The 25776-nt window shown below is 39.5% G+C and overlaps 1 protein-coding gene across 2 annotated transcripts in view; it reads right to left on the bottom strand.

Moving 5' to 3' along the window:
• PTPN4 (protein tyrosine phosphatase non-receptor type 4) overlaps positions 1-24963 on the bottom strand; it is a 121923-nt gene extending 96960 nt beyond the window's left edge. Inside the window, exon 1 of one of the 2 annotated variants that reach the window (XM_076342929.1) lies at positions 24920-24963. Coding sequence is in view for 1 of the 2 variants with exons in the window: in XM_076342931.1 (XP_076199046.1) it covers positions 24920-24925 (6 nt within the window). In the remaining variant the exon portion in view is untranslated. The remainder of the gene's footprint in view (positions 1-24919) is intronic. The other variant, XM_076342931.1, reaches the window with a different exon arrangement.
• Between the last annotated feature and the right edge of the window lie 813 nt (positions 24964-25776).

Raw genomic sequence — 25776 nt, 5'->3', positions numbered from 1 at the left:
TACTTTCTTTCTAAATAGCAAGATGTTCTCATCAGAATATCACAGATCAGATTCAGTTCTTCTGGGGGACCAAGTCTTTCACTGCAAGAAGTACTTTAAATAAGGACTTTAGGAAATTCAGTGTTTCCAAGAATGCAGTGGTAAACTGAGTTAGCAACAAGCTTCATGTTAACAAAGATGTAGGAGGCAGCCCAGAATAGTAAGGCTCATGAAGATTGAGTGCCAAGCCAAAACCAAACCACTAGCCGCTTAGTTTGGTTTTCCCAGTTAAGTCCTTCCTGATATAATTAGTGGATCTGTGACAGATGAACAAGCTTGCCATATTACGAAGAGGCAAAAAAGCTTCAACCCATGAAATGGAGAGGATCCTTTTCCCATTACAGAATAATAAACCTGGGAGCAGATATAGAAACTGCATTCTTTAATAGCATACAAAGGAGATCTGAATACGTTACAATTGCATTATGATTATGGGGAGCACTCTAGACAACAAAATCCAGATTATCCCTTCTGAATTCCAGCCACCATACCGGCATTAGCAATACTGACTTCAGAACAAGTACACTTCAGCAAGTATCTGTCGCTATGGGTTGGCAAATACTGACTAGTCATCTAGATACGACCATGCAATTATTGAAATGAGCTGCCAACATCAGAGTTCAACGGTCTCAGAACTGTCAGGAAACTGAGTAACACCAATAACATCCTGGCCTACCATGAAATTGTTGAAACCTTCTGTGGAAATGTGCGACAATGGCATCAATTTATTCCCTAGATCACAGCAAGAAGACCCCAGTGACCCATGACTGGAAAGGTTTCTATGGCTCCAGGAAGTTGCAGAGTCGAAACACACAGATCGATGGGTCCCTTTACAGTCCAGTAAAGGTTTGAAAAGTCTCAGCTTTGTCCAGTGCTGGAAAAGGTCCTCTCCTCTGAAGTCAGTGCTAGCAGGTCTAAAACTGGAGTCTGTGAAGCTAGAGAACAAAAGAGATGCGGCTCCAGCTGCATCACTCGATTACTGAACTGAGGCTGCCGGGAACGTTACTCACCACTCGTGAAACAGCGGGTAGCCAGTGCCGTGCACCATGCCACTCCTTCAGTGTTAGTCAATGGCAGGGTGGCTCAGAAGGCAAGCCGAGAAATACCTAAGTGTTCTTCAGTTCTGACTAGTCAAAGGAAAGAAATGAAACAAAGCTTGTCCCTTCCAGGTTCAGGAGCTGGTGTCAGGATGCTCTGGCAATTTCTTAAGAATGGGCACGATGTTATGTGCATCAGGGAGAGAGGCAATGGTAAAGAGTTTATTACCACCACTGCCTTATCCTTTTGAAAAGTAGTTCCCACTCTCCAAGAACCAGCACAGCATGTTCATTTACCAGAAGGTCACCCAAAAATCTCTCAAAGAAAGAGAACTTCTCAGCTGCCAACAGTATGTGGAATCTACAATGTCCATCCGAGAATGTGCTGTTCTCAAACTCTGAAAGCTGGAGCCCAGTGAGCAGAAATCCCTGTTATTTAACACAAAACCAGCCAGAAGCTTGTGTCTGCTACTGACAGGGCAGGCAGACTGCTAGGAGCTATTCTGATTCTTTACGAAGGATGTAACATGAGCATTATTAAATAACAGACATGTCCATCTGTCCTCTGGAAGTATATAAAGAGAAACGCAAATTAGAATTTCTTCACAGCGTTAGATCATCCGCCTTTCTCTAAGAAAAATCTGCTGAAAAAAACGAGAGAAATGAAGAGGTGCCAACTAGACTGAACAAGTGCTGACAGAGCTCATGAAAGTGCAGAAAAATCTCATCTAACCCTCAAGAAATCCAAAATAAGTAACTGAAGAGCCTACCACAGATACCCAAACCTACAGCTTATGCATACTTTGTGGTAGGCTTTGTTTTTTAACAGATATATAGGCTACACTACATGTACATCTCTCTGGCACATGATGGTCACTACAGCAAAATAACTTACATCAATGAATGACCACTAATATTTTTGCCACTACATATTCTAATAAGCCATTTTGTAAACTTGTTGTTACACTCCTCTGAAACATGATATGGGAAGGTATTAGTAGCTGGAGTAGGAGTAGCCATGCCACCATTACATGGCAAGTTTTAATACCACCACAGATCAGGTTTTTACATCTCATCTTACAATTCCATGGACTGTTGAATTTTTAATCTCAACCACAAGGGATGGGAAAGGTCTTAAAGTTGTTTGAACATTTACCTGAAATTCACTTTTGTAGTTAGCTTGTTTTCCTGTTTTGCTGGCTTCACTAAGAAGTTCTTTCAGTTTTCTATTGAATATGATTGACAGAGAATTTAAGAGAATACAAAATTACTTTCCAGAATAACTATATCGGAGTTAAGGGAGATCAGAGAGCCTTTACTTAAATGCCTGTTTTCAGAACACTTACAGATAAAAATACAACATCTATGAAAGTACATAAAATCTAGGCAAGGCAACAAGGGAGAAATAGAAAACTGACTATTTGACAGCAACATTTAGGTAAAGAGAACACAACCGCTATCTCCACTGGCAGCAATTCAAGAAAAATATTACCTCAGGAATCTGAGAGCAACTCCTGAATGAAGATCATGCCTTCCTTTCAGTAGGGAAGAGAGAACAGTATTCAAGGGCTTATGGAAAAGAGTGGGAGGTAGGATCCATGTTATTGACAGGTACCAGCAGTACAGAACGGATACAGGCTAAAAAGACATTTTATGACTACTGAGAATAAAAGGAAGGTGACAGTAAGAGTTCTTGGGCAGGGGAGCGCTGCCAGCCTTGGGCAGCAGACATGGGCATCAGATCCCCTACTGCACATATAATAAGGCCTTAGGATATTTTGGGAGAAGATGTAGAGATCATGGGACATAAACCCACAAAAAGTCATATTTATTTACATTTTACATGCCATAGAACAGTTTGTCTTCCATTTCTGATTTGGGGTTATACTTCAAGAGACTGGAATTCAACAGTCCACCTTCATCAGGGCTGTGTATCAAATCCTGGTATTAAAGTTTGGAAAATGACCTATTTACTGAAAAAAACCCTAATACTGAATGATCATCTGTAGCCTGAGCGAGCTTATGTTTGTTTCAGAGCATTAAGCTCAGATTTTTGTTTTACTTCATGGTTTGATCTTTGAAAGCACCAAAGATTGATCCTTTTGTCCTAGAAAGAAATGGAAATTTTGAAAGTCAATAATCAGGATTATGATAGCCAGAAAGGCAAGGACAACACAATGAACTACAGCTCATATGATTGACCAGAGAGTAATTAATATCATTCCTTTCTGAAAGGACGTACGCAGCTGAGTATCAAAGCCAAGCTGCTGAAACTGTCTCAACAGTGTGTATCACACTGTTAATCAATGCCACTTTTTCCTGTAACTTTTTTCCAAGTAAATAAAGGAATAGAGGGAACATAATTTACTTGAATTTTTTAAGAACAACAAAAAGATATTCTTAGGTTAGCTGAAACATTTTGAGACTTGAACGCATGCAGATGCAGCATTACATACAGGTTTGGATTGAGCTAGAACGTCTATTTACCCGGCACCGTGGGAGTATGCAGAATTGGATTTAGATGTGAATTCATAACCTTTGTGGGCCTTAACCCAGGCTCAAATCTGAAAATGCCCAGCTTTGCAGGTAACAAATTCAGACGTATATTTCACCATTTCGGAATCAGTTTAATATCTGTAGAGTAAAACAAACCACCCTCTCTCCCTCCTCCCCCCCCCCCCCCCCCCAAAAAAAAAACCAACCACAAACGCTTTTATGCTGCTATTAATAACTTGATTGCAGATTAATGAAAGTGTATCTCTGTAGATTAAGGAAAAGGGTGGGACTATTCAGTGCATTTGTTTACAAAGAGTGCCTTGTGATTTCAGGGACATGAAAAACAAAATTATTTGTTGTGAAGGTATCCGGTCCCTGCTGCAAAGACACCATGAAAGCAGATAAGCTTATATTACATCTTTTTTGTTGCCAAAGATTCGACCAAAATGGCTTAAGTCTTTAAAATTTCATACTAAACAGATATCATACTGTGCTGCCTTGGAAAACTACTGATTTAAATAAGTCTTTTGAAACTTATACGTATCCAACTCCAACAGCTTATCAGTCGAAACCTTATTGTAATTATTTAACAGGTACTTCCAAATGATGGTACAGGTTTGACTAATGATGCCCACCCAAATGATTTAAACAGGAGGTTTTCAACATGTCCTGAGGATGACAGGCTCCACCTCCTGTGCACACTGAGAAATGGAGGCTTCTACTAATGTTGTTATTGACCACTTATAGCAAGAAAGAGATGAACAAGCAGCTTTGGAAAATATGTTAAACAATAAGGGGGACAGGGAGAGAGGTTAAGGAAAAAAAGCAGCAGAAATCAGCATTTCCAGAAGTAGGATGTGATCACGTCAAAGACAATTAGACTTTACTCTGATGAACTCTTTATTTTGACATAACCTGGCACTGCTAGCTAACGCAGCATTCCTGACCCACTCCTGAGTCTGGACACTTGTTTCCAGCCTTGCATCATCCTCTCCCTACTGCTGACACAGCCATTTGTACAGCCATATGGTAAACCAGAGTGGGGAATTAAGAAGCAACACAATTTTGGCAAAATTATTTTTCAGTCAGACCAATTCCCCAATATGGTTCACTGTGCAGCAGCATAAGCACTACAGCAGCTCCTACAAGGAGGACAGCAGGTGGCCACGAAGGGGGGAAGCTGCTTCTTTCATGGTCAAAACAAGGAAAACGGAGTAAAGGTATTAGCATCCAGCCAAGTGAAGATCATTCATTTTGGTAAGAGCCATTTCAAAAGAAGAATAAAAGAGTGGAAAATGGTGAAGAGGTGGGGGAAAATGTAAAGAGAAATTCAAAACTGAAGTTTTAGATTGTGTATTTACTGAATTTGGGGCAGAACATGACTGTATAAAATGGGGTGATAGCTACAGTAATTGATGGGATGAATTTTTTTTTTTAATGATGAAGCTAAAGCAGGCACTTCTTGTGAAGAAAAAGGTCTAAGGAAGTCAGCAAATTAAAAAGGGATGAAGAATTATGATAAATGAAATAGAAGGAGATAAAGATGCAAAACCAGAGGGGCAATCATTTACAAAAAGAGACAACAGCATATTCTTCCTTGAAGCACCAGAGACCAGAAACTTCCACAGCTATTTATGGACTATCACAAAATAAGTCTGAATTTATTAAAAACCAAACCATACATCAAACCTAAGTTAACTTCCACATGTCAGTGCTGAAATAATGGCATTCTTTTTATGTTTATCCAAATTGTCTTCTGTATATACCTGAAACCACTGCATCATTTCTCTACTTATCTGCTACTGACACCCCTTAAAATCTCCTGCATTATTTAGGTCCCTTTCACCACAGAATACACAAGGACTTGCATACAATAGGGCAAACAATGACAATGAAGAATAGTTGGGAAGAAACAACTGGCATGTGATTTGTTTTGTGGTGTCTGAATCATTAATTTGTATTTTGTTTCAGGAGGTGCCAGGGGAAATGTTAAGACTATAGTGTTAACACAGACAGTTCTGGAAAGGTCAAGTTTCCCAAAACATTATGAAAATTCAGTGATAAAACATAGCCAAAGACAATGTGAAAGAGGTGATGGAGACTTACAGAAAACTGCTCTAAAAGGCTCCCTGTACTATTTCATCAGTGTCTGGCATATCAAAGAAATCGGAATGGTAGTTACCAATGCACACGTCAGAGAAGTTTTATTGAGGCTGTACTTAACTATAAAAAGGCTTGAACAGAACACAGACTCAAGTGCCAAGTCTGACCTAAACCCCTCTTTTTGCTTGTGCTTTACAGAGGTCTTCAGGAGTACAAGATGCTTTAATACAATCCATAATGAGCAGCGAGACTCATCGTACTGTGTCTGTGCTGGTAAAAGACTTGCACAGAACCTGGTATTTGCTGCACTTTCTCACTTCAAATTTATATACTCAGTAGGCGTACAAAAAAAAAATCTCCTTTTATCCAAGGATCTCAAAGAGTTTCACTGGGAAACAATATTTCTCATTTATAAAGGAGTAGAACGAGATGCAGAAAACAAAGTAATTTGCCTGTCATTACACAGTGAGTCAGTGGCAGCAGCCCACGCTGGTCATACATCTCTTGCTGTTCTTATCAGGTACTGGCATTAGAATAAGGTCTTTTATAATAGTTATATGCCATATGTATTAACAACATGATCCTCACAATTTCAAATGTATGCTTGTTCTTTCTTTTGCTATGAAAATGAACACTAAAGCTTATACAATGCACTCTATTTAAAAGATAATACCACCAGTGGTTTCCTTTTTCAGCCCAGTACTTCATTGCCTGAAAGACACCGGAAATGCTTTTGGGTTTACCATGAACATTTAAAAATAGTTACATCTTCTACAGAACAAAAGTTATAGCCATCAGTACCTACATGTTAAAACCAAACAAAACCAGGAAAGTGACTTATAACCAGTGGCTACACGAAGGAAGGTTCACTGTATACAGGACCCATGTCTTATACTTCTCCATGTTATTCATCACTGTCAGGATTACTGAGTTCTGGATCTTTAATCTGATCCAACACGGCACTCGGGTTCTTATCTGCAGTGCGTGCTGTGCCAGTCCTTTTGATGCAGAATTTTTCTCCCTGTGGTATGAAAAGTGACTAGTGCATGGGGGGCGGGGGAGGCAGGGGGGGAGAATCATGATGACAGTACAAATGAAAAAGGAACAGTAATACATAAACAAAAGATAAATTGTTAGAAGAAAGGTTAATTTATGCAACTCAAAAAAAAAATTTCCTCTAGTTAACAAGCAATCCTTAAATCCCACAGAACTTGGCATAAAGTCTATGATCCCTTTAGCATATCACCTTTGGCACACAATCACACAAAGCAGCTCAGGAAAGACTGGGCTTTATCTTCATCAATGACTTTGGCAGACCTTTCCAGAAAGACAGACTTTCCTGCTGTAATTGGTGCTGATACACTTTTCTACAATTAGTCTCTCTAGCAGTAATTTTCACTGAAGTTTCTTATTGCGTGTTCAGTTTTACTATTTGCCAGAATATTACTGGAGTCTACACTTTTAATTCACAATCATTTTTTCTTATCCTGCAGATGTCCAAGTCCAAACAGATAAACATATATTGAAAATAATCATTGCCACTTTTGCCAATAAAAGACAAAGCAAAGAGAGATTAAAGGTGGTGTGCTATGAAGAGTTTCATGCCAGTTCATCTAATATAGTTGGCATAAAACTTTCAGCTCAGACAGTAGGGGATGGGGTAGGCAAGGCCAAGTTGATTATCTAGCTGCTTGATGATACATCTTCTCCTACCTGAAAATACCATGTAGCTGTACAGGAAAGGACTCCAAAGACGTGTACTGATGCCCAGTTGTGGGTAAAGCAGAAAAGAAGCAGCAGCAGAAGGAAGAGATAAAGCAGGATCTGCTCCTTCCCTTCCAAACTTCTGTCATTATCAGCTGTTTCTAACAGTTACCTGAATGCGGCATCCTAGATCTTGACCTCTCCATGCAATTGCTTCTGCCACACCATGCTAGTCAAAAACCTATCAGCCGACATCAGCGATGACCACCCACCTCTATCACACCCTGGCTACAGCAGGAGATCACAAGAAGTACTGAGATGGTGGCACTGGAATTAAAAAGGCAAAGGCAATTAAAATGGATGAAACAATCTGCCTCTAGGAACCACTGCAGGCTCCCTACAGGTTTGGGAAGCTGCATCACCTATACACATGCTCTTAAGTTTCTCTTCTCAACAACAGGGGCCAAAACCTTTGTAAGTGAAAGATTTAAGATTAATATTAGTGTTCAGAAAGGTTCTGGTGTATGAACACAACTCTTAAGATGTCAGTGAATGTATATATTCCTCTGAAAAGGCAAAGTATTAATAACATTTAGAATAATTCCATTAAAAATACACTTAGGAATCTGCATAGCCATAGAGAACCTTGCTTCAGAGAGTTTACGGTGCTCAAGGGATGTATTACTGCTATAGTCAATGAGAAGAGTTGAGGGGACATAGGCTTAACTATGTGTGCCTGAGTTATCATCTTCTGGAAAATTACTACACCAGACATCCGTGTAGGTCTTGAAACAGTAATTGCTACACAAGAAAAATATTTATACACAGTAGCCAATGTTTAATTGGGCATAGGGAAAGAAGTATTAAGATCCCTATGTATTTTTAGCTGCACCTATCTATTAGACAGCTTAGTTAGCATTAGGTTACAAGTGGTAAGATGCCTTTCAGATGGCAAATGAACTCTTCAAAACCATTTAACTGATTTAGAAATCTAAGTTTTCTTTCTAAAACAAACACAGAGACTGACATTGAAGTAATACTTTAAATTTACTTTTCAGAACTGCTGTAAGTGCTTAGGAGCCCAAGTCATGTAAAATTTTTTAACTATCACATGAAATACATTCACTTCTTACCTGTTCTAATTTTATGTTCCATACATATTGATATTTTGTGCTTCTGTGTATTTTGATAGTTAAGACGTTTAAGATGCATAAAAGAATCCACAAAATCTTTTTCCTCCAGAAAGAAAAAATAAAAGATGTCTCCCCCAAAAGCTCAAGACAAATCACTTCAGATGTTCAGGTTTCGATCCAGTTTACCAAAAATCTAACATATCTTTTTCCTTCTCTCTCTTTTCATCTTTCCTTTTCTAACATAATCCAAACCAGCACCCATTTATTCAACAGTAAGGCTGCCTTTATTTCACTTCAGAAGAGAATTCAACCAAAGGTCAATTAGACACTCAATAGGGAATAAGAACGTCCACAAGAACAGGTTTGAAATAATGATTTTGCTTGTTAGCAGAATTTTATTTTACAAGAAATTCCTATGTAGACGAATCCTGTACATTTTTTTGTATTGTAATAGATCTGATCCAAGTAAGCTCAGATGAGACTAAACACAAGCAGGAACAGAAATCCTAAAGGAAAGGCAATTCAGCATTTAATTAAAATGCACAATACTTTATGAGAAATCACATTGGTATATAGAACGTATAGGCATACAAACCATCAAAAGCATTCCAAACATCCTTAAGGTTTAAAACACATATGATCAGCTCACCTTGGCACATTGTCAGCACTGAAAAAAGTGTTTAAGACAGCCAGACCAGTCCATACAGTAGCCTTTAAAGGACACTATCTACTCCTCACAATTATTAAAATTACATCAATTGCTCAGAAACAAATAAAGTTTTTTTCCCCCTTCCTATTTTTTTCCAAACATTAAAAAAAAAAGCATAACAGACTGATAATCTTATTGCAAATGCTGTAAATCTGAACTAGGACACAAATGTTAAGAGCGAGCTGCAATTAGTTGTATTGCCACACTAGGCCATTTGACAGTTGGATCCAGATGTTCCTGTTCATCAGCCTTTTGTCTGTCCTAATAGGGCACTGAGTAGCAGCATTCTTTTTCAGAGAAATGGGGACAGAACTAGAATTTCTTTTATGACCTCAGCTGGTTTCAGCACAAATCTCCTGAAGTAAGAGGCCATTATTTCAGTTTGTTGTCATGAGCTCGGTAAATCAGGATATCTACCTATAATTTAGATTACTGTTAAAACTAAGTTTCTAATCTTTATATTAAAATTTTAACTGTGTCTTATGAATTGGAATCTGATTTATGTAATTCCTTTTAAAAACTAAGACATTTCAAAACTCTCAAAGAATGCTTTTTGTTTCCAGGTGTATTCTCATACAAAAAGTAAACAAAGTCTGGAAAACAACTGCACAAGAGAAAGTGTCTAAACTTTTAAAAGATTGATATATTTCTTAGAAAATAGTTTTCTAAATACATTTTAAAAAACACACTATGTTCTACAGACACTAATGAATTCGACCCTACTTTACCTTGACAGGTTTACAAAAAAACATATAAAAATTCTGCATTTAAATTTTTTCTCCAACATATTTGCAGTCACCCCTAGTTGGTGCTGTGGGTGAAACTTAAGACATGCTATCCCCAATTCTCTTCTGTTATCCAAGCCAGTAATAAAAATCATTAGCCAATGCAGACCGGGTGCAAAAACTATTAGATACATTCTGCTCTGACAGTGAACCACTGGTAACTATTCGGTGGGTTAACCTTGCTTGTGCTTCATACTGGGAGCCGTTACCTACATTACTATCAGCATTCCCAAATTCCTCTCCTACTTACTAATTCATAATTCCTAAAACCAAAGAAATGTTCTTATGCCTTAAATACTTGATTTTGTATTATTAAATTGTATCTATTTTTTTAGTACTCAAATCTATGAGTTTATCTTATTTTTCCTTACAGGATAATCCAGTCCTCTGAAATACTAAAAAATTTTCTGAACTCTGTGTTATCTACAGCTTTTAATAAGAAGAGACATAATTCTTGCACCAAGGTTATTAATGAATGTAATGAGACAGGATTAATTTCAAGACTGATTTTTGAAGAGCATGACTAATAATCTCTCTCCATCCTGTTAGCTGCTCTTACGGTATAGCTGTTTGCAGTCTTCTCTTTGGTCAGCTTCTGATTCAGTTTATGCTTTCTCTACTAATCCCAGTAGTTTCCACAACCCCTCATGGACACTGTATCCAGTCATTTACTGAAATCTATATAAGATCTCCTTCATTCCCAGTAACACAAGCGTAAATGGGGGGGGACGACACACACGACACGACATTCTTAAAGTGTCATTAGTGTCTTCAGAACATACGAACAACATTTATTCTTAAAAATTTAGCTAGAAAACTATTTTCTGAAAACATACATTTCTTTTATAAGTTTGGACAATTTCCATACTCTATCAAGCAGGCATAATCCACTGCAAAAATACAGAAACTGCATACAAAGTGGTTATACACCAATTCTGCAGAAGAGGATCTTAGAAGGTAAGCAGGAAGGAAAGATAGTATTTTTAGTAGGTCATAAGATACAAACATAAACCAACTATGTCATGCTGTTGTAGAGAGGGAATTCCTCATATGACGATGCTTAGTCAGGCACACGGCCTATGAGATAGATGAAGGCCCTCTCTCATGCTGCTCAGTATTGCAAAAATTCAAATGGATTCGTTTTTAAGCTTCCAAAAAAAGAAGTAGATCAATTAAGAACGGTCAAGAGACTGTTCCAGTACCAAGCAGTACCAAAATGAAATACCTAAAAAAGCACGATAATGATAAAACAGAAAGAATTCAGATTGCTTCACCTGAGACTGCAAAAATTGTACGTATTATAGTTTTCAAGCACTTTGAAACACAATTTTTTCTCCATATATAGCTGATGGAATGTTTATTAAGAAGCTTAAAATGCAACACCAATTAGATATTAGATTTATTTTTTTTTTAATGATATGGAGGAGAGCAACACTCTCACAGACACACTGCCCAGGCAGGAGAAGAAAGCACTTCTGGAAAAGTAATGATGAGTACAAAATACAGTAAATAAAGCGGTCAGGGAAGAATTTAGTTCAAATTTAGGACTATATTTTTGTCTCTGAGGTAAATTTCTAACCAGTTGTTCTACAAACGGTGTCAGGAACCTCAACAAGTTCAAAGCAATGTTCAATAAAAGGGATTACATGATAAGGTGGAGCTACGAAACACAGTGTGCTGTATCAAGCAATAAAATCTTTGTTGCTCCATACCAATAATATATTTTAATACCTCCATGCTTCAGGTTTTCTGGCAACTACTTGCAAGAACTGAGAAGACTCTTTCTTTCCCAGTCTTCCCCATCTCTCTTATCTGTTTCTTTTCTCTTCTGTTTCTCCTTCCTGCATTCAAAACAAATTACAGATGTCTTTCTCCTTTCCACTGATACATTTGGGATTGGCTACATAAGAGCAGCAGCGCAAGAGAGGATGGATAATACCCACAATGGTTTCAAAAAAACCATGAGGTGTGTGGTTTGTTTTGCTTACCATCATAAGTTGGGTTTCATAAAGAAGTAGAAGACCCACAAACCTAAAAATACAGAGGAATGCTTGCTTTCAGACAAATCTAAGAAGCCTTCTTTGCCCCTTAACAGAACCAAGTTTCCCTAACAAAACCATCATTTTCAGATGCCCATTATTATTTCTTCCACTCCAGCTTATATACCAGTTAAATACCAAGCACCTATAAGAACCAAGGAAGGGCCAGACTGTGTTTCAGAAAGAAATCCGTGTTTAATAAACTTCAGACATTAGGCTTACAAATTGTGCCAGCACCATTCCATTATCTTGTTTCTGTAAATGCTGAACAGCCAGGGAAATTAAAAGAAGCTTCATATTGCAGTGACAAAAGTAAGATAGGTTTTGGTGTACCTATCAGTCAGTTGAAATGCAGACATTAGCATACTAACTTTGTGGATGCTTGAATGACATAAGCGTCAAGATGAAAGCAGCTGACTCAAATGCAATCTGAATTAGACAGAAGCGGTAAAAGGAAATGGGGAAGAACTTTGAGGAACCAACAGAAGGTCTGACTTCACTTCCTTTATCTTTTTTTAAGATAACACCATGACAGCACTCAAATCCTAAATGCATATAACTCCCAAGTGACAACAACATTAAACACTAATGGAACTGCAGTTATGACATTGTCTATGCTACTAGTCTTGCTCCTCACCATGCTCTACCTTGCCTCTCTTCCCCCTCATCACCATTAAAACCTTTCTCAAGGTGCAGTTTAAGTTTCCCCTGTGTAGTGTTTCCACTGCAAATGTTAGGAGAAGGAAGGACTAGAGACAGGCCATGCTTCCCTACCTCTCCACCTAGCTGAAATGTTTCTCAAGTGCCAAAACATGCATCCACCACCAGCACCTGCTCATGCCACAAGGTAGATGAGGATGGGACTGCAGGTCTGCATCTCAAGGTAATTGGAGGGGTGGGTGGCAAGTCTCAGCACCAGTTGGTTCACAAGATGAAATTCCATGAAGCAGTTCCTAACATCACCTCATCCTCCTGACACAGAACCAGACTGGCTAGTGAGCAGGAATTAGGAGATTGGGAGGGTGGGGGAAGGCTATTGCCACCCAAAAGCCCCTGCTGGTAACTTGACTTTGTTTTTCAAACTATCAGCAACAGTGAAAAACTAAACATTAATGCAGAAAAATCCATTAATCTACGACTACCCTCCTGGCAACCAGAGCAAAACTGTTTCCCTCTGGATGTGCTTTCCACCCAAGGTGATAACATTGTACTATTACCTGACGGCAACTGCGCGCAAGAGCTGCCCAAAAGCTACAGCACTCAAGAGGTCCATTTACAAGGCAGTAAGCACTACTGAACATGAAGTGCTGTATTTCATGTCACATCATCTTCAGGCTGTTTCAAAAGAAAAGAAGCATCAATTTTCTAAAGCTTCTAGTGTGCTCAAACAACCTCCTTCGAGAGACTATCTCACTTTCTATAACAGACCTAAAAACTTCAGGATCAAAAGGACTGTTGCAGCTGACGTGGCCTGAGGTGTAGTGCAAATACTAAAGGCTGGAAGTACTTCCAAGACAACCCTGTGCTATCACAGGTTGGTTATTTCTGTGGTTGTTATACTCAGGAAATTGAGCATTTCAGCGGAGAGGATATGCTTTACATTGTATGAGGTCAACAGACAAAAATTAACCCAACAACTCCATTCTTTAAAGATTTCTTTTATATTTTCATTACAGTACAGGAATAGGAGACTATGCTTAAGATTCGGTTGACCTTTGAAGATAAATCCACCAGTGAATATTTCACTGACAATCTTTGCACAAAGCTGAACATGCAAATTAACATGAATAGAGCTTCACAGAAAAGATAAAAATTACACTGTTTTGGAACGCTGAATGTAAATACATCATTTTCAAATGAAACTGTCAAACATCTTGTTGTGGTGGTAAAAACCAAATCACTATGCAAAATGATAATACAAGAAAAGTCAATTGTATGTTTCTAATAATAAATGTTCTTGTAGCTTTTGAAGTCACAAAAAACTCTTGGCTGAATTGAAGCATTGATTTCTGTAGTTATTTATGTGCAGTTCCTATTAGAATTCTATTGAATTCCTTGAATGGTGAATGGAAGTGCTTTTGAAAACACACACAAAAACTGTTAAACAAGGGACAAAATAAATGGAAAGCCAAGTATTGCCAAAAAAGTTTTAAAAAGTCAACAGAACATTTCAACTTTTTTTTTTTTTTGAGTGCAAGCATATACAACACTGTTTGGCAGAAATTATTAAGTCTAATACAAAAACAATATACAAAATACATTTCCCTATCACTCCTGAAGAGGAAGCATGAACATTGGTGTTTGCTTCTCAAATATTATTTCAAAAAATCTTGGGATACTCTTCAAGTAAGTTCTATAGTAAAACATGGAGTTATTGTTACAGAATTTTAAAATGTTATCACTCCATCCTTTTGACCACTATACACCAATATGAAGATATTTTATTTAGCATGTGTACAGATATATCAGAAGTGGGCAATATATGTTAATTATATTATGGACACTAAACAGATACACTTCTGAAAAGTGAATTCCCTGCTGATTTTAGGCCACATTAGTTTATATAGTTATTAGGAATACATGTATTATAAAACATTGTCTGGAAGTGCATTGAAGGCTTGAGATCTGGGTCCCTAATGCCCTCGTTCATAAGCATTCATTCATTTTTATGCCATTCTTAATACACTTTAAAGCATTTGCAAGGCAACTGGATATCCCACCAATACCGTAAGGAGATGAGTCTGTTACGAGACAAGGAATCCTACCTCAACTTCAGAAATGTTAAGCCTTCAAAGCACAATTTGTTTTCTACGAATTGTACATAGCAAAGTGGGCTTCAAGCCCATTTCCATGCTTTGGCAGCTACAACAAAAATAATGCTAATTTATTCTAGAAATAATTAGTCAACTTTTTTTATTTTTACTTAGACACAAAGAATTATTATAAATGCAATAAATGGCCACTAGGAAAGGCAACTCTTCCTTTTTAGTTTTGCTTTTAAGTCTGACAATGGATTATATTTTAATGTTAAATGTTATGAAAATAAGGACATTTATACATTGCCAAAAGAAAAAGTTTCACTGTGGCTTTTTCCGAGTACTAATTATAGTCATTTATGTCTGGAAAGCAGATTTTTAGAATGTGGCTTTCTGTTTACAGCAGAAGAATAATAGCATTAAGAAGTTTACCTTCAGAACTTCTGTATCAGCCTATCTTTATTTTCACTGAAGACCACATCTGTTTTCTCATAAACTTAAGAGTGGAAAGTAACAAACACTTCTGAAAAAAAAATCTTATCATGGAGTGCTCTTTTTAATGACTTAAGTAGTCAGTAACTTATTTTGAAGCAACGTAAAATTATTATAATAGCACTACTTGGTACACATAAGGATTCATTTTTTCTATTTTTCCCATTTACTCGTAGCACACTAATTCTGCTGAACTATGGCAACTACTTCAATTTTGGGGAATCCAATGCCAATTTGTAGTTATACATTTTTCTCCCTAACATGATGACGTGATTTGCTATCACACACTGCCCTCAGACAAGGGATGGATCTCTGATGATATAACATATCCCAGCTTATTGTACACAACTGCTAGAGCACACACAATTTTCACGGCAGAGCAGGTGCAGCAGAATGCAAAATATATTCAGAATGAATATGAAAGACTTAAGCAGAAAATGTCTTTTGCAGATACCAGAGTAACTACAGTAATTTCCCAGAAGAGTTAGAATTAATCTGTTTGTCTGGAAGATATAGGAAAAAAAATACTGTAAAGAGGTGGATTGAAAAATGCTTACATCAATGTAACTTAGAAATAGAAACCAAAGATTTGACAAAGTAGCTTTATTGGCAACATAAGTTCTATTCAAAGGTGGCTAAATATTAGCTGAAGTTTCAGATGTTAATCAGGTTTCTCTTCCAAGCTACTCTCTCACATACATTTCATTAGTGTAATTCCTACAAAGCACTTTTATTTCTGTTTTCACAGGACTGTGTATGTCTTTTCAATGACAAAGAAGTTATTATCTACATCACCCTTATTCAGAGAGGGATGCTTTTTATGAAAATGCTTCTGCAGAAAACATCTAGCATTAATGAGCTGCACATATAGCTTTCCTGTAAAAGGAGGGAGAACATATGTAACGGGGGGGTGGGGGGGGTGGGGTGCGGGGGGGCAGCACCAGGATCGTAAAAAGGAGGCAATGCCTCTGCTGGTAACTACAACCGAGTCTTAATTGCTTACTTCAGTTTTATTAAATAGCTTACAGCTATCTAGAGAATTTCTAATCTTTCATTTAATTAATCTCAAGAATGAAGTTCTCCTGTAGGAATTTCCTCTTAGAGGACTTTTTGTCAGATGTTAATTTTCAGTCTGTTTTCTAGTCTTCTACAGAAGAATTCTGTTCTAAGTGTAACTGTATATATCCTTAGTGGTTACCCATGCCTCAGTTTCTTATTGTATCTCTCTCAGCCTTTTAAGTGGCATGTTTTTGAAAGCAGAGGTATTTTAATGTATTTATTATGTCTATTATTCAATTCAATAAAATTTACTTAACTATTGCAAAATTTGAAAAGTTTCTGCAAGCACAGGGACCGTGAAAAGTCAAAAATGACTTTACAAAAAGAACCCAGAGAGCATCCACCGCATTCTGCCCCTCCCCAGACACACACTCACACCAAGTCACTTCCTCCAGCAGATCTAAGAGCTGTAGAACAAAGGACTCAAATCTACACTAGCAGCTAAGGGAAAAGACAGTATGACCAATGCCTTAAGTCTCTAAAGTAATAGCAAATCCATTAAGTGAAGATGCCAAAAAATTGTAAGCAGATCACACCACACAGGAAAGCAAAGCAAAAAATAACAAGTTTTCCCAACAAAGGTCTCCAAAATAAAATTATTTCCTTAGTCCCAAATATGAATATCTGAAGATTTTAAAAGTTCAAGCCACTTCCAAACTGTGTGGTATATGAATTTGACTTATATGGTATATTTTAATATATCGTAAAATGAAAATAGAAGCAAAATATTCATTAGTGAAGGGTTAAAAAAAAGTAAAAAAAGTAAAAACCTCTTACCACCATTAATGTTCTGTCCCTCCTTACCTAGTTGCACATATAGTGAACTTGAGAAGAGATGCTAGAAGCATGACTAGAAGCAACTGTATTAGCCCTACACTGAAACATCTAAATCGGTAGCCTAATTCAAGCTCACAGAAAACAAGTGAGCCAAAAAAATATTCAAATGATTTGGAGGTATGACCCCATAATATACCTGACTGATCTGTTTGTTCCATTCTAATGCCACTTCTGTATTTCAGTTTCCCCCTCCTGTGGTTGTGTGTACCACAGTTATTTCAGCAGAAGCTTCCTATGAGGTCAAAAGATTTGCTGATATTAAACAAACAAAAAAAAAAACCCCACACATATTCAACTTTCATTTTTCATTATGTTTTCCAAAACCTTTATGTTTTATAATCACTGCAGGGCAGCTGTCCTTTTCCTCTTTCCCCTCTTCTCCATCCAGACTTAGACAAAGGTGATACATCCCTTCAGTTTTAAAAGAGGCAGCCACATTTTAATCTTTCAAACTCCTTTTTCATAGACGTTACATCTGGAAAGGTCCTTCCAAACATTAGATTTAAAGAGATCAGCTCCACAGAAAGCAGGTGCATTCAGATGAGCTAACAGGATGCAGTATCTTCTTACAGAGTCAACACACAAGCCTAAAACATAGTAAGTGGGGAATTACTTGCAAATTAGGATTCCCAAGACTCACCCATAGCCTCATTTGCACTCAAGTACTAAAAACAGACTGTGGCATCAATCGTAACAGCAGCCTGCTTCTCAAAAAAAGCCAAGAACCTCTTCCAAGGAAAGCCTTAATAGCAAGCAGCTTACAGTTTGGAGGTTACAGGCCACAGTGATTTAAAACTCAAATGCCAAGTTCTATAAAATTTTATTTTTAAGAAGTCAAACTAATTGATACACATCCCTTCTCCTGAAGTATATCTTTTCTAAATAGGGGCACTATATAAACTCAGTAAAACATTTTAAGAACAGTACTGTGGCTATATGCAGTTTAGAGACACAATACAAAGCTGGCATATGCAGTGCACATACACAATCCATACGGGAAAAAACAACTTACAATGCAACACATCACTGGCCATCAGCACTGGTGATCTTTAACCCTATTCACACATCAAAAGACAAAAAATATGTCTCACTACTTTTTCAGATGACACTTAAAGCTTGTTGCAAGTATCAAGACAGACAAATGCAAAGTGACATATGTTAATTTTAACTCTCTCCAAAGCCAATTTTTCATGGAAAGACTGCAGGTTTTTTCCCCAAAACATTTCTGAATTCACTGTCAACGTCAGTGGAAAAAAAAAGAATCCCAGTTTTACTATGTGATTTTTCCTCCTAAATTATTTTGTCTGGTTTTTGGCTTTTTTTTTTTTTTTTTAAGCAAAGGCATTGAATCACAGCTGTAAGATCTGGGAAGCATCTTTTTCTGTCCCAAGAGAAATACATCTCATTTTGGATTTTTTTTTCGTTCAAATCAGTTATGATAAGAGCTTTAAGTTACAATGAACGTTTGTCAACTTACAACTATTTGACATGGCTTAGGAAAATATAAGGCAAAGCATCATCAAGAAATTATCTGTTCATCCAGACAAAACAGTGCTAACCTGGGAGTTCAGAGAGCATTAATAGCAATAACTGTTCTTCCACTGACTGGTATATTTCTGTGTGCTCTTATTGAAAAGGTGGTCATTTTTCTACCTAAAGGAAGGTTAATTCCTAGAGGAATTAACAACATTTCTATTTCTATTCAAGGCTGAACTATGAAGTTAGTTCAGCACTGCATCTCTATTGGCAGAGACAAGAGGGAGCACAAGTTTCTGGTATGTCACACTTGAATCTCTTCTTTTAAAAACACAGCTTTTCAGTGTATCAAATCCACTTGCTTGACCCTTTTGCAAATACCACCTTCCACTGTGAAAAGAAAACACAGGAATCTTGCTTGTTAACCTTCTTCCAAGACAAAGTATGTTAGCACATCTCTCTGAGACAAAGGAGCCACAGCAGGCTCTTATCTTTTACCAGATGCTGCTTTGGTTTACATGGAGAGCTATCTGCTGCAGATACAGTTTCAATTTTTGGTTTTAAAGCCGACTGATGCCATAAAAAAAAAAACCCAAACTGTAAAAATGATAAGACTTATCTAAGAATAATTTTCTCATCTGAGAAAACATTTTTTATGTAACTTTCATTGCACTCAATAGACAGTTTCAGTGCAGTACTGATATAATTTGTTTCTCATTTCTGTCTTTTGCAACAGACACAAAACATTGTTTGGGGGTTTGGTTGGTGGGGGTTTTTTTGTAGGGCAGAGAGATGTTGGTACACAAATGCAATAAACTGGTCAGAGGACTCAGGAAAAGCTAAAGTACACTCAACTGTCTTAAAAGTTAATATCCTTTTAGAGGCAAAATAAGTGAGGATCATTTGTTTAACCCAAACACAGTTAACAGCATAAAACCAAAACGATTTATATTGTTACTCCTAACAAACACCAAAAAGAGCTTACATTTAAATGAATTTTTTTTTTAATTAGTTTATGAAAACTATCAAACAAAATAGCAAAATTACTTGCAACTAAGGCCTCCAGACTGGAACATCATCCCCAAAAAAGCACCAGTCAGAACAAGGTTTTCAGCATTTAATACCAGATATTTAGCAACTTTAAATTAAAAGTATAAATCCCAGGTTGATAAGAGAATTGAATACATCCTTCCTCAATCTAATCTACACCATTCTAATTTAAAAAAAATCCAAGTATGAAAACGTTAATCTCTAGCAGCACAAAATTTGATTTTCATTTGAAGATCTGGGCTTTTGGTCATACAGAATAATTCAGTCATTATTCTCTCAGCTAGTTACCCTGCAGAAGATAAGGAATGGCCAGAAAGACAGTGTAAGAACACACATGCCATAAGAAGTAGATTATCAATCTTTTCCTCTTAAAATCTTATGGATGGCCTGAAAACTCTTAAGTTCATTCCCTGACCAGTGAAAATATTTCCCAGAGCATTCTTCATTACAGATCATAAGCACTCATAATTAAAAGACTGTTTATTTTTAAATAGCTATTAGCCATTTCCCCCTTCCTCATGTAACTGTAGAGATGGCAGTATCTCATAAACCACACAAATGGAATTGCATTTATCATCCAACAGTCGCCTTACAACTTGTCCAAGAAGTAATTGCAGTATGAGACAAAGAAGTGTGCCAAGAGAGGTCTAATTGCATCACCCTACCAAGTCTTTTTTGAAGGTGCATAAGCCGAGAAAGGAGAAGCTGGTTCAATTCTCGTATTTCAAACAAAAATTCACCTAGTTACACTCGTCTAATCTACCTGAGTAACTATGTGACTATCAGCTGTAATATTCTGTAGCATGTACTGGGACACCATGCATACAATCAGCACACACTTTAGTATGCTGTAACACAGATCACCATGAAAAGACCTGTCCTGGTTTCAGCTGGGATAGAGTTAATTTTCTTCCTAGTAGCTGGTACAGTGCTGTGCTTTGGATTTAGCATAAGAATAATGTTGATAACACAGTGATGTTTTAGTTGTTGCTGAGTAGTGCTTACACTAGTCAAGGACTTTTCAGCTTCCCATGCTCTACCGACTGAGAAGGCTGGAGGTGCACAAGAAGCCGGGAGGGGGCACAGCCAGGACAGCTGACCCAAACTGGCCACAGCGACATTCCATACCATGTGACGTCATGCTCAGTACATAAACTGGGGAAAGCTGGCCGGGGGGGCCGCTGCTCGGGGACTGGCTGGGCATCGGTTGGCGGGTGGTGAGCAATTGCATCGTGCATCACTTGCTTTGTATATTCTTTTCATTATTATTTTATTTCAATTGTTAAACTGTTCTTATCTCAACGCACGAGTTTTCTCACTTTTACTCTTTCAACTCTCTCCCCCATCCCACCAGGGCGGGAGGGAGCGAGCGAGCAGCTCTGTGGTGCTCAGTTGCTGGCTGAGGTTAAACCATGACAGACCATACTCTTGTAACCTACATCTGGACATCTAGTTCTGGTATGTTAACACATCAATAAAACTTCTGTGAACACACTAACTACTGTAAACTTGAAGTAGTTTATTTTGTAAGTGACAAATAGCAATAGTTTTCTAATAATTCTGAAATTCTCCAAAATAAGAATGGAGATGTTGAACATGTACCTGCAGATATACAATTCTATGACATATCAGAGAAAAATTCCAGAAAATTGCAAAATTTTAGAAATTAAAGGCTTTCAAAAGCCTCCATAGAACTATTTTTGTGCTAATTCAGTGGATTACAAGTCCTCAAGGAAAAACAGCCTCTGTTCCCAAACAAGCATATATGAACAGCTGGCCCAGACGGCAAAGACCTGCTGTTGTATTACCAGGCCACTGTCAGCTCTTTCGGTTTTGTCTCCTGCTCAGGCCATTCTCCCCTCCCCTTTTTCTTCCACCTTCACAGTTCCTTCTTTCCACTACAAACAATCCCATATTATATGCACACACAAACCATTTTTACAGTTGTTTAGGCTGGAGCACAATAAAACCCATGAGAATTTTGTCTGGCCATTTTACGAAAAGTGACAGCACCAGAGTGAAAGTGTGGTATTAAAAAAAAAAAAAAAAAGAAAAAGCACAGTCAACCATCTGCTGAAAGATTCTCTTGTTTGACCATTTTTATAATTGGTGAGAATGGAAGTGAGGTGACAGAAAAACAGGATGTGAAGGCATGGGATTCATGTGATCTTGTACCAAACTTAAACCCAAACTGGGGGGGGGAGCATAGGGAGGGACGAGGCAGAATCATAATGTACCAGAGGATCTAACTAATGGTAGCATGAAGACCTAAGACGACAGACCACAGAAATGTATTATTCATCAGTTTAAGAAAAATAATCTAACACTGACTTCAACAACAACAACAAAAGCACTCACATGCCTACTATTTGTTTTAATTAAGTTTTGCTCAGCTGAAAAGTTAAAACAGAATTTTTAATCTACCATAGTTTTCAGGAGACATTTAACTCAACCCATTTACCTTGTCCAAAGGTCTAAACCACCACGAGCAAGCCATTCTGTCTTTGTTTCCCGTGTATAGGTTAGCTTACAGGACTAAGTGAACCATCCTGAATATCTTCCCCTCCAGTATATTCAAACTTGTAACCTTCACTCAGTTCTCCAGAACACGCTTGTAGAGTAGGCATTCCACTTTTTATATGTGAGCATAAATCAGTGCACAAAACTTCCATGTACATTCAACAAAACATTCATAAAATAATCCACCAAGGATAACGAGACCCTAGTGAGATGGAACCCCCAAATGCTGATCAGGACCTTTCAGCAGTACTAAGTTACAATATGAAAGCAATTTCAAAAAAACCCCTCGTTTTCACAAAATAATCACGTCACACACTGTTGCATTAGGCTGTTACTCTGGGCACCAACCCTGCAGCTCTGCACACGCAGAAGCCTACATGACATGCCGCACAAAGGTTAACAAGAAGACATACAAAACATTCACATGCAGCAAACGCTCATGATAAACATCGGCCTAGTGTCTACAGAATGAATGTTTGAGCCTCAGTTCCTGCAGCGAGTTTTGTGTAGGTGGATCCCTCTGCCCAAACAGGGGTCACTGCAGGATCAGAGCCAAAATGATGTACCCTGGGTATTAACTTACCATATATTCCAAATATGCTAATGGCAATGACATGTAAATAGTACTACATGAACTCTGTTCATTAATAGAGAGCTCATCCACTCCATAGAGCAATTAGCATTACTTCTAAGATTACAGGATTTTTCTTTTATTCATGTTTTACAAATGTAGCTGCTAATAATAAATTAATTCTAGTCACAGAAACACAGTATAGGCTTAACTTTCCTGCTGCTACACTGTAAGTATACCCAACCCTGAAAGTATTTTTAGCAAGGGTGTTCAATCAATACTGCTATGTACAACTTAAATTAGACATTAGCAGGACAACAGAATTGTAAAGCATGGCAACAAACAATACATTTCATGGAAAGTTTTACTGAACAAGAAATAAACATCAAACTAAACCCTAAGTAGGTGAACCTGATTCCAAACAAACTTAACTGCACATACAAGGAAAAATGTACCAAAAGGTAAAATATTAGTACATTTCTGCTTTTGAGGAAAATACATTTGTACTTCAATGTTTAATTTAACTTTAAAAACCTACAAATAAAAATGTGAACATAATCTAAAAATACACAGAAACTGTAATGACAACAAAATTATCTCAAAAAATCAGACCAACAGTTACACTTCTGAGTTTATAAAGTATAAATGTGCCTGGGAAACATAGACACACATGTACATATTTGGAAGCTTATCACCCAGGAATCATATTTTATCAACATGGTGCAAGCCAGAGTCATGCCAATATGTAAAAACAACTTTTTACGTCGGTGAAGCAAGAAATCCATTGTCAAGAAAATGGCATCCATAAGATCACAATACTGAGTATTTTATGTTTAGGCAATGAACTGGAAAACCTCCTACAATATACATACCTAATAAGAAAATGGTTTTACCAATTCTAATCCAACTCATTCTTGTATTCCCGCAACACACATTTACGATGTGACGAGCTCATAAATGTCTGCATGTGTGTGAACACACCAGTGGCTCCCAACATTACAGGGCAGTTATTTGCCAATAACAAGCAAGCAAACATGTGCACTCACAAAACCCCCTTACCATTCAACACAGAGTTTAGCTCAGGGCAAGAGAAATGCCCCGTGGGTCAGAAAATATATGTGCATATTGTAGTCTAACAATTATTCTTCAGCTGAGATCCATTAGCACTTCTGTAATACACAAATCACATAAATATTTTCTATCTCACAGTTAAAAAAAATTCCAACAGCTTGGCCACACTGAAGTCCTGGAAGGGTATAAGTAGCAGCACAAAGTTCATTCACGTGTATTTTACATCTGAACGACATATCTTCTTTGAACAGGCAAGAGGTGGGAACATTTCACCTACACTAGCAGCTACCTAGTTTTAGCAACTAGCTCTTGGAGATTTTTTGAAAGGAAAAAGGCGTTATTCCTCTTCCAGCTGGTGCTGCAACAGTATACACGAGTTAACCCATCACCAGGTACACCGAAAGCCTCTGTCGCATACAGACACACGCGATTATACAAGCCCTCTGCTTGAGGGAGATACTAAAAATGTACCGGAGGAATGCAACGACAGCACTCAAACCCATTTTCCCTGCCCATAACCAGGGCAACGTGCACATGTGCCTAGAAAGCACAGGAACGCAAACTTTCATATTAAACATACCGAAAAAAAAATCCATTTCAGGCGTTCAGCTGAGTTTACCACGTTTTACAGACCCCAAACCGCCCCCGCCCTGCCCAAGCCGCTCGTTCCCCCGAAGGCTGTTTACGAGCCCTCTCCGCGGGCCGGCGGTCGGTTTCACACACACACCCCCCAACCCCTTCGCCAGAGCGGAGCTGGATCTCCTTTCTTTTCGGCGGGGAGAACAGAAGGGGCACCCACACACGCGCCCCCCCCCCCCCCCCCCTCCACCGAAAGGGCTCTCGGCAGAGCCGCTCTCCGCCAGCGGCGACCTGTGCGCGAAGTTGCGGGGAGCGGGGCTGAGGGGGAGCGGGGAGCCTCGGGCCCCACAGCCGGCTGGGGAGGGAGGGGGGGGTCACGGTACAGGAATGCGGCGCGCAGCCCCCCCGCCGCCGCCCCTCTCCCCCCAGCACGGAGACCCGAGCGCCCCGGCGGCCGCCTTACCTTCATATAACAGCCACGTCCTTCCAGATGGAGCGGGGAGCGGGGACGGCGGAGGGAAGAGGCGCGGGGGCTGCGCTCGCCGCTGCCGCCCCGCGACCCCCCGCGCGCGCACGGGCACGCGCCGCAGACGCTCGGGCGCGCGCGCAGCACCGCGCCGCGCAGCACCGCACGGCACCCCCGCGCGCGGGAGCGGGCGCGCCGCTGGCTGCCTTCAGTTCCCCCGCAGCGACCGCCCGAGCCGCAGCCTCGGGAGCAGCGACAGCAGCCGCAGCAGCCGCCCCGCGCCCAGCCGCAGCGGCGAGGACCACATCGTACTGCGGCGGCTGGGCCGAGGGACCGGGGGGGGGGGGGGGGGGGGGGGGAAGAGCTGGGGAAGGAAGGGATGGGGAAGCCCGGGGGGGAAGGCGGCGGACCACCCCCCTCCGGCCTCTCCTTCCCCCCTCGCCTCACAGCGACCGGCCGGAGGGGGCGGCGAGGCGGGAGCCGGGGCGCGGGCAGGGCAGGGCAGCGCGGCGGCGGGCGGGTGCCGCGCGGGCCGGGTCCCCCCCTCACGAGGCACGGCGCCGCGTCACACGCACCGGCAGCCGCCTCGCGCGCAGCCCCGGCCGGGAGACAGAGGGGACCGGGGAGGGACGAGGCGGCGGGGCTCTGCAGAGGCGCCCTCCCTGCCGGTGAGCGAGCGAGTGAGCGAGCGTCTGTGGGGGAGAAGGTGGGAGGAACGGCAGCCTCCTCCCCTCACAGCCGCCCTCCCGCCTCATACGGGCAGCACTGGCAGCATAGCAACCAACATGGCGGCTGCGCAGTCACCCGGTGGCGGGGGGGGGGGGGGGGGGACGGGAGCCAGCCCGGGAAAACTC

This window comes from Aptenodytes patagonicus, chromosome 6, assembly GCF_965638725.1.
Source record: "Aptenodytes patagonicus chromosome 6, bAptPat1.pri.cur, whole genome shotgun sequence".
NCBI lineage: Eukaryota > Metazoa > Chordata > Aves > Sphenisciformes > Spheniscidae > Aptenodytes > Aptenodytes patagonicus.
The sequence above is the reverse complement of the archived record's forward strand: the minus strand, read 5'-3'. Positions and strand labels throughout refer to the sequence as shown.